Source organism: Lactuca virosa, chromosome 3, assembly GCF_052849685.1.
Source record: "Lactuca virosa cultivar CGN04683 chromosome 3, Lactuca_virosa_CGN04683_v6, whole genome shotgun sequence".
Lineage (NCBI taxonomy): Eukaryota > Viridiplantae > Streptophyta > Magnoliopsida > Asterales > Asteraceae > Lactuca > Lactuca virosa.
In genome coordinates, this window is record NC_136428.1 from 48,609,535 (window position 1) to 48,623,368 (window position 13,834).

The 13,834-nt window shown below is 33.6% G+C and overlaps 2 protein-coding genes across 2 annotated transcripts; both read right to left on the bottom strand.

Annotated features, from left to right (window-relative positions):
- Positions 1–7,548: 7,548 nt before the first annotated feature.
- Positions 7,549–9,787, bottom strand: LOC145165625 (spindle/kinetochore-associated protein). The gene is made up of 6 exons (XM_079084389.1): positions 9,603–9,787; positions 9,142–9,286; positions 8,940–9,035; positions 8,734–8,859; positions 8,022–8,061; positions 7,549–7,861 (listed from the first exon to the last, which is right to left on the bottom strand). The coding sequence occupies exons 2-6, from the start codon at positions 9,271–9,273 to the stop codon at positions 7,791–7,793; spliced, it is 465 nt and encodes a 154-aa protein (XP_078940515.1). The 5' UTR covers positions 9,274–9,286; positions 9,603–9,787; the 3' UTR covers positions 7,549–7,790.
- Positions 9,788–10,118: 331 nt separating this feature from the next.
- TIC55-II (translocon at the inner envelope membrane of chloroplasts 55-II) lies at positions 10,119–13,183 on the bottom strand. Its single transcript, XM_079084391.1, has 3 exons — positions 12,674–13,183; positions 12,218–12,320; positions 10,119–11,404 (listed from the first exon to the last, which is right to left on the bottom strand). The coding sequence occupies exons 1-3, from the start codon at positions 13,048–13,050 to the stop codon at positions 10,286–10,288; spliced, it is 1,599 nt and encodes a 532-aa protein (XP_078940517.1). The 5' UTR covers positions 13,051–13,183; the 3' UTR covers positions 10,119–10,285.
- Positions 13,184–13,834: the final 651 nt, after the last annotated feature.

Sequence of the window (13,834 nt, forward strand, 5' to 3'; positions counted from 1 at the left end):
ACTAATTATCAATTTCTCAACCTGTCCATCGGACGGGTATGACACTAGTTGTAGGTGGTTGCAGGTATGAATCAATCAAATATAGTAAGCAATTTCCAAAACAATGACCCCCCTTTTTGTGGCTGATCTCCTTCCATATTTCTTCTCGTCTTTTCTGGCTCACCCATCTAAATTCCCCACCGCCCTCCGCCTCTTGATATGCTTCTACACCCTTCCCAACTCCCTTTAGACATTGCATCGTTATTATATACATCCACGTAATGAATTCCATTTATGATTGCCTTTTGTTTTTGAACCTATTGACCAGAACGACAATCATGATTTGGAGCCCTTGTCTGATAATGTGAGTTTTAGTGGGAACAAGATATGGCGAGAAATTATGTCGATGAACATGATAAGAAATTATTTGTGTAGCATGCCATGTAGACCGATAAGAACATGTTATAACATGTTCCAATGGCTAAATCGATAAATTTGCAAAACTTTATAATTAGCACGATCTGAACTTCCAAAATTAGATGGTGACAACCCAATATTTTCATGACAAATTTTATCAATTATTGAATAATATAATTTCAAATTTCAGCGCAATATTTAACAAAAAGTATTTACACTTTAGGTCCTTCCCGATACCTCTCAAGAAAAATCTAGAATTGGATATCAAATTGTCGGGTTAATGTTATCCATGCGGTTATGCACTCTTCGAATATGAATCCATTTTCTGAAAGATCATGGTTTTCGTGCTTTGGTGGGTCTCCCTCCACTACTTCCAATAATCATAAAACCTTTAAAATTTCCAATTTGAATCAGTACCGACCCGACATTGTTTATGTTAATATGAATTTATCTTAAAGCCTTTAAAAGTTAAAAGCAATATGAATTTATCTTAAAGCCTTTAAAAGTTAGAAACAATATGAATTTATCTTAAAATATGGGTTAGCAAGAGTATCAAAATTTCCAATCTGAATCAATACCGACCCGACATTGTTTATGTTAATATGAGACAGTACTCTAAAATCATGAAATTCGGGATTAGATATTGTCAGTATCGGTGCTAGTACCGAAAATCGGTACCATTCCCGGTACCGATACCTGTAATGTTAGTTCGGTTCGGTGTTCGGTATCAACTTTCCACCCAATTTGGTATTCGGAACCTGTTCCCCGACTCGGTACCAATTCCCTCTCATGCTCATCCCCATCCTATGTACGCATCACAAGACAAATTTTCTAAGTTTCTAGGGTTCAAACCACAACAAGAGCAAGTAAAACTTTGATTCCAAACTAGCTTGATGACACCTCATTCCTCATCAACACCGAAGGAACCTTGATTACTCCATAAAAACACCAAATGTGTGGGTTACTTCTTGGAACTTCTCTATTCTTTATTGTTGGGAGGAACTATGATTCAATAATAGATGAGGCTTACCTCATAATAAGATAATAAAAAATTATTTTATATCCAAATAACATAATAGTCTACACATTGAAAGATAAGTTGACCGAGAAAAATCGTCTAAATAGAAACTACAATGATCTTTGTAGTATCGTCTTCAGAAAACCATAAGCATCGATTCATGATCATCATAAAACAAAGTTGTTGAAAACTATGCATACAACCGTTAGAACAACTAGGAACAAAAAGATACTTTGATTTTTTAAGTTGGTATGGTCCAATTTTGATATATAATAGTCTAATTTTATCACTTTGATGATTTGGATAAGTTAAGATTTATCACTTTGATGATTTGGATAAGTTAAGATTAAAGACGTTCTACAAGATTACAAATAAAAAAAATATAATTTTATGTCTCTTAAATTTGACATCATTTTTTCAGATTCAACATTAAAGGTCACTTCGATATTACTATTCATTTTAGGTCATGAGAATGTATTACGAACATATTCCCTAATATTATCACCAACATAATGCAATTGTGGTTCATGAAAAGATTGTTTTTCTTTGAAAAAAAATCCGATGGTTTTTTTAGTTATTATTTACCATATGATTATCAAAGACAAACTTACCAAATCATAAGAAAATTATTATTAGTTATTATTTCCATGTGGGCCTTAATTTAGTTGGATGTATTAGTGATAATAGTGTGATTAAATTTTTCAAAGAGTTTTCATGGGTTATTATTAGTTAACCATAAGTTAAATTGTTTGGTGTGTTGTATTATACTACTAGGTGTAAGACTTATATATTACATGAGTTAATTAAAAAAATTAAATATAAATGTCTAAATATTTAAGAACTTTAGATTTATAAGAAAATAAGAAAAATAATAAATTATTAAAATTGATTTTTTTTATCTTTTAAATTTAAATAAATAAGCAAAATAAACTAATGAGCTTTAATTTGATTATTTTGAAATAAAAAGGTAAATTCATTAAAAAAATTATATTCATTATTATATATATATTATGGAAATTATTTCTTATGAATAGTGAACTTCCATAATTTTTGTCTATTTTAGTCCCTGGACTTTATGGAAATTGTTTCTTATGAATAGTGAACTTCCACAATTTTTGTCTATTTTAGTCCCTGGACTTTATGTTGTTTTTTTTGGCAGAATTGGTCCCTGTACTTTGGCAACTTTGGTCCTGATTTTTTAGCCATTTTGACATTAGTTATATATATATATATATATATATATATATATATATATATATATATATATATATATATATATATATTATGGAAATTGTTTCTTATGAATACTTCCACAATTTTTGTCTATTTTAGTCCCTGAACTTTATGTTGTTTTTTTGGCAGAATTGGTCCCTGTACTTTGGCAACTTTGGTCCTCATTTTTTAGCCATTTTGACACTTTTGGTTATTGTAATCGATATTTTTACATTTTTTAGGAACCTTTTAATATTTAAAGTTTGGCCACAAAACTTTAACGGTTTGACAACTTTGATCCCTTTTCTATTTAGGAACCTTTTAATATTTAAAGTTTGGCCACAAAACTTTAACGGTTTGACAACTTTGGTCCTCATTTTTTAGCCATTTTGACACTTTTGGTCCTTGTAATCGATATTTTTACATTTTTTAGGAACCTTTTAATATTTAAAGTTTGGCCACAAAACTTTAACGTTTTGACAACTTTGATCCCTTTTCTATTTAGGAACCTTTTAATATTTAAAGTTTGGCCACAAAACTTTAACGGTTCGACAACTTTGATCACTTTTCTAAAAACTTGCTAATTTCTACCGCTTTAATTCTTTAGCCATTTTGACACTTCTAGTCCTTGCAGTCAAAACTTTTACATTTTTTCATAAAAACATGAACAAAACGGTCCGGGGCAAAGCACGGGCTTGTCATCCTTGCACTTTCTACGTCTGTCATATTTATCGATTCGGAAACAACATTGAAAGCTTCTGGCCCCCGCGTAGCGGGGGTAACCTTTCTAGTTTATTACTATATTTATTGTAATTATTACATTAAAGTATTATATGAAATTTATTAAAATAGAAAAACTCATAAAATGTGGAAAATAAATTAATTCAAAATAACCACAAAATAACATTTGACAAATTAAATGAGAGTGTGACATGTGGCAAAAAAAACATTCATTTATTAGAGTAGATATGATTTTAAAATTAGATATAGAATTAAGGTAACTGATACTTGATGACACGGTAGATAACAATATTTTCTTCTTGTTGTTATTGAAAATATTTTAGGAATTGTTTTCCAACTATACATCTGTGAATAGTGATATCTATAATCTATACACATAAATTTAGTATAAATCTACCTTGTTGCTTTCCTTTTTAATCCTCCAACTTTCGCCACATAAATAATCGTTCTCCATCTTCCAAAGTGCAAGTCTCAAGCCTCACGAGAAACCATCGCGCTCTGTCCAAGTAAACTTGGGAATATTACATAAATCAGAACCAATATGTCGCCAGCCTCCACCGACTTCATCCGTCGTTTACCGAAAATCATCGCACGCTGTTCCCTTCTAAAAGCACTTCCGACCACCACCTGTGCCATCTGCACGGACGATTTCATCTGCCAAGATAAGCTTGTCCGGCTACCAAACTGCCACCACCTCTTCCACCGTAAGTGTATCCTCCCATGGTTCTCAATAAACAACACCTGCCCCCTCTGCCGCCATGTCTTCCCGGTGCAACAGCCGAATCGTTATTATATGCAATTAAGAACCCGGCAGCAGTCAAGCGACAATCATGTCTTCTATCTGAATTTTCATCTCCGCCCACTGCCGCCTTCGAACTCCGACTACTCTCAGTCGCCGACGGGCCTATTGGGGGATATGCTTGTTGCAGAAGGTTATCCGGAGCTGGCTACCCGAGCCTGCGGACCGTTTTGGGTTTCTGTCGATAGGATTCAATCATCTGCCGCCGGCCAGTGATTAGTTTTCCATCATTAGCATTCCTGCAATTACTTGAGGTTTTTTTCTTTATTCAGTATTGAAGAATACAAGATTGTTGATGTTTAACAGTTTGAGTTTAAGGAAGTTAGTTTCCTTCAAATTTGTCGCACGTTAATGTAAATTGTCCTTTTTTTTTTTTTTTTAGAATTTCATATATGCCCTTCTTAAACATCAAAATATCATATTTACCCAACTTAATTTCTAAATATCATATTTACCCCTCATAAAATTTCTAAATATCATATTTACCCTTCATAAAATTTCAAAAAATCATATATGTCCTTTTTAAACATCAAAATATCATATAGGCCCTTCTTAAATATCAAAATATCGTATATGTACTTTTTAAACATCAAAATATCAATGGTAATATCTAAAATATCCTCTATCTACAACATGATAATAATCAACAACAACAAAACAAAACAATCAAAATATAAATTTCATAGAGAGGGTTGAAGATGAATCTTTTTGTTTGTCAAGAGGGCGACATTCCAACAATTTTTAATTTTTATAACAATTCTAAGGTATAAAAAATGATTATAAAATATTAAAAACATTATAAAAAAGGATTTGGGCAAATATGATATTTTGAAGGTTTATGAAGGATAAATATGATATTAAGAAATTAAGCTGGGCAAATATGATATTTTGAAGTTTAAGAGTGGCATATATGAAATTCTCCCCTAGTTTTTTTTTAATTATTATTTAAGCTTCGTTATGAATTGGCTTAATTTTTAAATCTTTCAAAAATAATATCATAACTATATTAGAAGTTTATTTTAAGTTCATCCACAATATCCACAACTAATTACTAAAATAAAATGATGGGTGTCATATCATCACATTCAACCACTAAAATATAACACTTCATTACATATCATTTTTTTTTTATTTTTTTTATTCAAAAATACAATAAAACCATAATTTTTTTAACTATTTTTTCATTCAATTAAAAAAACATTACATTAATTTAAAAAACTACATTACTTAAAAAAAGCTAGAATAAAAAAGAAAACAAACAAACATAAAAATTCAAAACATAAAAAAAAAAAAAAAAAAACCTAATATTATGTCATGTTTTGTTGGTACAAATGTTCCGCGACATCTTCTCGAAGATTGAAACACATATCACTGTTATGAATTTCAACAATTCTTGCTAAAAATTTAGTCGTACCATGTACAAACTCTTCAATTGGGATAACTACGTCGTCTGGATCATACATGCAGATCGCTCTACCTTCATTTTCAATAAGCATATTTTGCATTATAATACATGCATTTACCATTTTTTTAATTATATCCTTATCTCAGAGTCGTGTAGCGTATTTCATTACATGTCATGTCTGTTTGAGGACTTCAAATGCCCTTTCAATATCCTTCCTAGTTGATTCCTGTTTTTTTGTGAACAACTTTGTTTTTTCACTTCGCTGAACCGAGTATGCTTTCATGAATGTAGAATAATCAGGGTATATCTCATCACAAAGGTAGTAACGATATTTGTACGAATGCCCGTTCACCATGAACGACATATCAGACGCTTTACCGGTCCAAATATCGTTGAAAATAGGGGACTGGCAAAGAACATTAATGTCGTTGTTAGATCTCGCTACTCCAAAGAACGAATGTCATATCCACAAATTCTGAGATGCAACAACTTCTAGTATTATACTTGTCTCACCTATATCACCTCGAGTAAACTAACTGCGCCACGCATTTGGACATTTTTCCCACGCGACATGCGTACAATCAAGGCTACCAATCATTCTCGGAAATCCATGCCTCTCTTCATGAGCCAAATATAATCTCTGAATATCAATTGCAGTAGGTTTATACAAATATTCCTAGTGAAAAACCTCATACACATATACGCAAAACCAATCTACACAATCAATTGCAATCATTTCGGATACTTTCAAATACCCATCGAATGTATCAAATGGTATACCTTATCCTAAATATCTAAGAGCAACCACACATTTTTGTATAGTACTAAAACTAATTTTTCATTTAACATCGAGTTTTTGTTTAAAATAATCATAAGGGGCCTCTAAAACATTACTAATACGTAAAAATACAACCTTATTTAGACGGAAATGACGCGTAAACGAGTTATCATTATAAAAGACAATTATCATACGAACTTTCTTTATTGTGTATGTGTTGCACAACATTGACGAACGTCGAGATGAATTCCCAGTCGTCATCAAAATCGAAATTCTTAAAGAAATCCATAAATATGTTTTTCTAAGAGAGTATATTGTTTGAATGTAAAAATATTTTTGTAAATGTATAAGGTTTATATGTTTTAAAAAAAAATAATAAATTCAATTTTTTGACCGCGGCTAAAAAAGAAGAAATGGGTTTGAATTGTCATGATCAATCATCGAAGGCAACACGGAGGACCACGAAAACGCCCGACCACGAACGATCGGGATGGTGTGCACGGACATCGTTTGTGGTCACGTAGACCACGAGCCCCTTCATCGTTGGTATTCCAGAAGGTCTAACATAATTTTGCATCTTGATTATAACTTTTTATTTACTCTATATTTTATCAATCTTTAAAATAAAATTATGGCATATTCCATGACGTGTTTAAAACTAATTTACTTTGTATGTAAACTTAATTTTAGGGATAAAACAATTACGAAGTACACTATGCAGGCTTTAGGCTTTAATTAATCTAATCCACCAGTTTTTTTTTTTTAAGAAATAGGTGAAATATTAAGGTTTTTTAGAATTAGACATGAATTTCGCAGGTATTTTATGCGAAATGACTATATGGGCTGGAGAATGAACCTAGTCTACCCCTTATTGATCACCTATATATAATGCATTTTTTTTCATTCATTTTTACTTCATATTTTTTTGGTAAAATATCTCAATCTACTATTTTTTTTAGCAACATAAAGCTCGTTTTTTTACTATGAAAATGGTTTTTGAAAATTCATTACACAAAAAGCTTTAGAAAAAGTTTTTTCCGACATTGTTATTTTATGGTGATTGTGATTACACAGGTATACCATGCCAATTTAACAGGCAAGATGTGCAAAATTGATGGTTATTTATTAAAAACCCTTGAAGTAAGCTTAAATCTTGGTAAAAGCTTAGTTGTTTGTCTTTTTCTCAAAAACTCTGATCATATATCAAGCTTCATAGATCTTCATTCAATGTTTCAAGGAAAGAATTCAGAACTCTCGCTAGTTATATACAAACCCATGCATCATCATTTCTAGATTTTGTTGGGTGAGTAGTCCTCTTTTAGTTTACATAACTCAAACACATATTGTTAAAGAGCTTGAAGCAATGCTTTTAACAAACTTTCTAATTATCATCCATTTGGACTCGACCTAAAACACAAGTTCATAAATCATGATCAGTGGTTTAGTTACCTTGAACAATTGCTGAGAATAGCATCTTGTTAATATCCTCAGAACCTTCATGTCCCTCATCTCCTGCAATACTTGTAACATATATCAGGGAAGATTGCAATTTCACAGGACAATCACCAAAAAAAAAAACTTTTCACATTTGAAGTTAAAACCAGTAGCTCTTGTTTTGGATTGAAAGGAGCAAGATATGAATTTAACTTCATCTGAGCATATAGATCATTACCTGTTCTAGATCTCACTTGTACTGCCCATTCATCAATAACCTGTTTATCACATTAAGTATATAATAAGTGTAAATAAAAGGTTCAATGCAAGAAATAGCAATGTACTTTCATTGATTTGTTTACAATAGCATCCTACTTCCATTTTTCCTATTAGGTAGATTTTTCAAAGTACAATGTCATAATACTCCATGGGAGAACACAGTTCAAGATCCTCAAAAGAATATAAATGAGAGAAATGTAGCAAGGTATGAAAATAGAGCATAAGCCCCAATGACCAACCACACATAAGCATAACAGGTTGGGAAGATTTTAGATGGACTTTTAAGTATTTTCATTAAAAAACATAATTTTTACTAGCAACTTTTGGTTTTGAGAATATAGGGGAAAAAAAATAAGAACTAAATCCACCTAAAAATTTACCATCACTATTTTGCAGCCAGTCATGGGATATCTTGCCATCATAAATATAGGTTGTTCACTGGCAAATGGTGTAGAATCTATAAGCACCATTTGGAAAACTCACAACCATGGAAACTTAATACAGATAACAATCTTCTTATTTCCTTCTTTGCTTTTAGGGACAAGGTCATAAAATAACTATGCACAGAGGAGTAAACTGGATAGTTAAAAATTTCGCAACTATTTTACATTTTGTTCATAACTGAAATGTATCTATGCCTTGAAATAAAGAAAATTTAGACATCAAATCACCTGATTAAAATTTGTAAACGAAGGATCATCGGAATCACTAGTGACAGGGATGCCCATGGAAGATTGCAACCTCTGCAATGATGCTCTGTTCCCAACTATAGTTGTCCTTGCTTTATCAATTAAGTCCTACATCACAATCAACAGAAATTGTATATCTCATGATCTTAATAAACCAGAAACTCAGCTAGATTTGTTTTTCAGCTAACCTGCTTGGCTGAGAGTAACTCACGGCATTGTTCTTTTAGGGAGGGCAATTCTTCTTGGATCTTCTTGATCCTAGACACAAGCTTCATGGGATTTGCCTGCAGAAATTGAAATTTCAATAAGAGTAATTATACAATTAAATCGTTTCAAAACAACAAATAGCATTAGCAAATAGGGAGGGGGGGGGGGGGGGGGGGGGGGTACGTTATCAGGATATGTTTCTCGAAACTCCTTCTCTAGGCGGTTTTGGACTATAATGAGGTCGTTGTTGGCCTTGGTAAACAAGTTCACGAGACCATCCACGGCTTGGTGGTGATGGTGGAGTTGGTGCCCCATTTCCAACTTGTACCTGATCAGGAAAATGAAAAATTAGTGAAGTTAACCACAAACATATCAAACTTACCAGGTTATGAAAGTTGTATACGAATGAGAATAGAGTTGAATTTCCATTGTAAAGTGCTATGCCAGACTACGAATGAAAAGGTGGTCTATTACTTGAAGATCAATAGGGGGAGTGAACGATTCCAACAACTCAAGTGATTCTATCGATAATTAATCGCAAAACAAAATCGATGCAGCTTGAAGAAGTCCAGAAAAATCCGAATCCGTTACGCGATCAGAATAATAAAAAAGACACTAATCGAGGAGGTGTGATAGCAAAATACCTGTATGGTGGTCACTGGTCAGAGGCGGACGAAGGACGGCGGCGGCGGCGGCGACTGGATCACCCCTATGTGTCTGTGTGTGTTCTCGAATGGGAGCGGGAAGATGCGACGCCGCCAAGGGTTTTGAAAGTCCCGAAAATTATTAGAACTTGTAAAATTTACAAATGTTTTCGTTGTACTATTCGTCAGTTTGCATCTTTAACCGACATATCATGTTTCTTATATTTATAATCCAAAATACACTGATTTTTAATTTTTTACGGGAACAGCACTTAATTCATCAAGGTATATATGAGCTTTTTTATTTAATTCTAAAAAAAAGATAGCTAATTAATAGAGAAATTTAGAAAAACAAAACCATGTTTAGATTTTTGTCTTTTAAAAATTAGTCTCATTTTCATTTTTTTGAGTCTTCATACTAATTCATACATAGCCAAAAACATCATCTTTATCTTTTAGACCTTTCAGAGTAATCATACATACAACCTAAAAACAGGCAACAATGATAGAAACCAATTTTGGATAGTGAGAACCATTTGTTGGTATTGAAATTGGGATCATAAATGTAGCAAACTTCTGTCGATCAACCAACAATCAATTTTACTCCGACCCTTTCATGAAGCTATCGCTATGAAACTTTGTACAACAACATTACAAGTATAATTGAACAAATTTTCTTATTTCTACAATCTCCGATGAGATCTAATAAAATTGGTCGTATTCATCGCCACAACAGTCGAGCATGCGTAAGCTCCCGCCACAGAAACCGCCGTTGCCAACAACAGAGCAGCCTTCCACTGCCGCCCGGACACCAAAATCGCAAAAGTCACCGCCAAAGCAGCCACCACCGACAACCCATTCTTCCACGCTTCAAAAGCCTTCACCACACTCCGACACTCTTTACAATGAACAACATGCCGGAAATACCTATTCGCAAGATTCGGTGCATGTTTTGTTCCAATTCCGCCCTTGGCCGGAGACGAAGCGGCAATGCTCGCCACAAGCCCCGCCGGAGCATGCTCCACCACCGCCGCCACTTCCGGCATCGAAATCGTACTGTGACCGAAATGATACGGCATCCCGTGCCCAGCTTTATCCATCCATTTTCTATACTCAGCCACCCATGTATCAGAGGATCTTAAATTAATATAAAGTTCCTTGGTCGGTTTTTTCTCTCTCATTAAAATCTCGTTTTGAGATGATAAAAATCCCATATCTTGTTCGAATACTTTACCCGCGTTTTGATGGAAATACCATTCGGGGAAAAGATTCGCTAATGGCGATCTTTTCGTGCTTCCGAATCTAACAATAAGCATCGATTTTCCTTGCCCCGTGGGCCGACATAAGAAAAGCCCGGAGAAATAATTTGTCACACCGTCTTTATCGATAATTTCCCGGTTATTTTGAAGATTACACGGGGCCTCGAATTTTAGAAAGTTTGGGGTGGAATTGTCCGCTTCGCGGCCCCACCAACCGGCGAACCCGCGGTCGGTTCGTTCGGTTACTTTGAAACGAAGCGGTTGGGCGTCTTCGCGTTTGGCGCTCCAATCAGTTCGATCGTGTGAGATGGGGACATGGGCGGGGTCCATTAGATTTTCTAGAAGAATGGAGTGATCGTATGGAAGCTCGTGAGTGGTTGAGAAATCACGGAATCCGGGTCGGGCGAAGTTTTCAAACCACGGGATTTTGGTGGGATTTGGTGGGGTTTTGTGTGACATCCATATCCATACGACACCTTGGGAGTCTTTTACCTCGTATGTCTTGGTGCATGCTGACCGAGGGATTTTTGCATCTGCGGGAAGCTGTATGCATGTAGCATGTGATTGTGGATTAATGACGGATAAATATAATGATACATCTAAGGTTTGTTGTAAATGACAGGGCTAGATGCAATAATTAGCAACGTACTTTTATTTATTTGTTTATTATGGCATCATATTTTCATTTCTTCCTATTACAACATTGTACTTTGTCAAATCTACCCAATAATAGCAATGTTGTCATCCCGAAAGTGATTTTCAATGCTATAACTGAGTAGCTTTTTCAAACTATAATATCCTAATAAGATAAAAGTAAAAGTATAATGCTATAATTGTGTAAATAGTAAATATTGTAATGTAAATAAAAGAAAGTAGGAAGATTCGAATACAAATAAGTGAAATCACGATGCTATTTCTTGCATTCAGACGTAAAGTTAAAAGGCTAAATGCAAGAAACATCAATATACTTCATTTATTTGTATATTATAGCATCTTACTTTTATTTCGTTCCATAATTTCCATTACAACATTGTACTTTGAATATTTTTTTTTTCTTATTTAGACATCCTACTCTGAAAAATCCACCAATTATAACATTCTACTTTCATTTTTTTTTTCTTCTTATTAGGACATTGTACTTGAACTATCTATACCATATTATAAATTTATACTGTAAAAATTGTTTTGTATTTGGATGACATTGTTATAATTGGGTAGAGTTTTCAAAGTACAATGTTGTGATAGGATGAAATTACTGTAGAATATTATAAGACACAAATCAATGAAAGTTTGTTGTTATTTCTTGCATTAAACCCTAAATTATTATTAAAAATAAATAAATAAATAAAAACTAACCTGAGGAATTTTGACACATTTTCCATCACCTTCAAACTGCCACCCATGGTACAGACATTCTAGTCTTCCGTCAACCAACTGGCCTTCAGAAAGTTTTGCTAACCTGAAGCAGTAGCACTCATGATCAAACACTAGAGTTATTGAATGCAAGAAGTTACTGTTGCATTACTGGGAAAGTTATTGTGGATTTTTGTATTTAGAGAGATGATAGACTAGTTATTAAGGTACCACAAAATTATCTACTTAGCTTTAATCACTATGTGATTATGAGCAATACGCATCCAAACACATCCTGATTAGTACGCATTTCTAAGAGAAAAGAACTCATAAAACTGACCCCAATTGAGCAAAATTGGATTATATCACAGGAGTATACTAAACCCTAATCATAAATCGCAATGAATTGCTATAAGCAAATGAGAGCAAATTCAGTTAGAGTAGAGTTTTTTGAGTTACCTATGAGGACAGCGATCCTCGTAACATTGAAGCTCGCCTTTACCATCGCGATACAACACAACTTGTTTATCGAAAACTGTCAAACCCAAAGGCGCATCTTCTGGTATGTTCTTAGCTAGATACAGTGGGTACCATTCCTCTGTCCAATCATAATCCACCACATTAACTCTTCCTTTCTCCTCGACAACAAGAACATCTTCGTTGCTGCCACTTCCGATTTCGGGCGCGGCCACCGTAGTACACTTCACTGCCCAGTTTCTGGGTTTCCTGGAGGTTATTGATTTTGGGGTCTGCGAGAGGGTGATCAAAGGGGTTTTGTATGTGGAGAGAAACGAAGTGGTGTGGAAGAGAGATGGGTGTTGGAGCAGGAGAGCCATTTGAGCGATGGTTCAGAAATCAGAATGATTTGGGGAAGAAAAGTGGAAGGCATTTTGAGGAGGGAGAGAAGGACAGGTCTTTCGCTTCTAGTGTTGGATCACCATTTTTGGCCACACGTTATGGAGCGAAGAAATTTCTTTTCCTTTTCATTTCTATTCATAAATAGAAAAATGATAAAGATAACCGACTAACATTTTTATTTTTATTTGATTGTTTTTCTTCATATATTTATCATAAAAGTCATTTAAAATTTTTTAAAAAATACCAATATAATCTCTAATAATTAAAACTTATCTGGTTTGATGACTTTTCCAACAACCATTAAACTTATAAGGGTAATAAAGTTTTACGAATGCACAAATCGCTCTTTTTATAAATATTTTGATATTTTTCTAAACGGCAAATATACTAAATTTTGCAACTGCTACCATCAATAAATGGAATAATCGAGAATTTTCTAAAGTAGGTAAAATAGTGATAAATTGTGATAATAAAACGGGTCCTATAGACACTATTCCTAATTTGCAACATAAATAAAAAAAATGATTCATTGTCTAAATGAAAATGATAACAAAATGCATTTCAAAATTTGTAATTGCTAACATCAATAAATGGAATAATCGAGAATCCCGAGTAACAGACCAGACTGCTAAAATAGCTAAAATAGTGATAAATCGTGTTAATAAAACGGGTCCTATAGACATTTCATCTATTCCTAATATCCAACGTACATCAAAAAAATTGATTCATTGTCCAATTGAAAATGATAACAGAATGCATTCC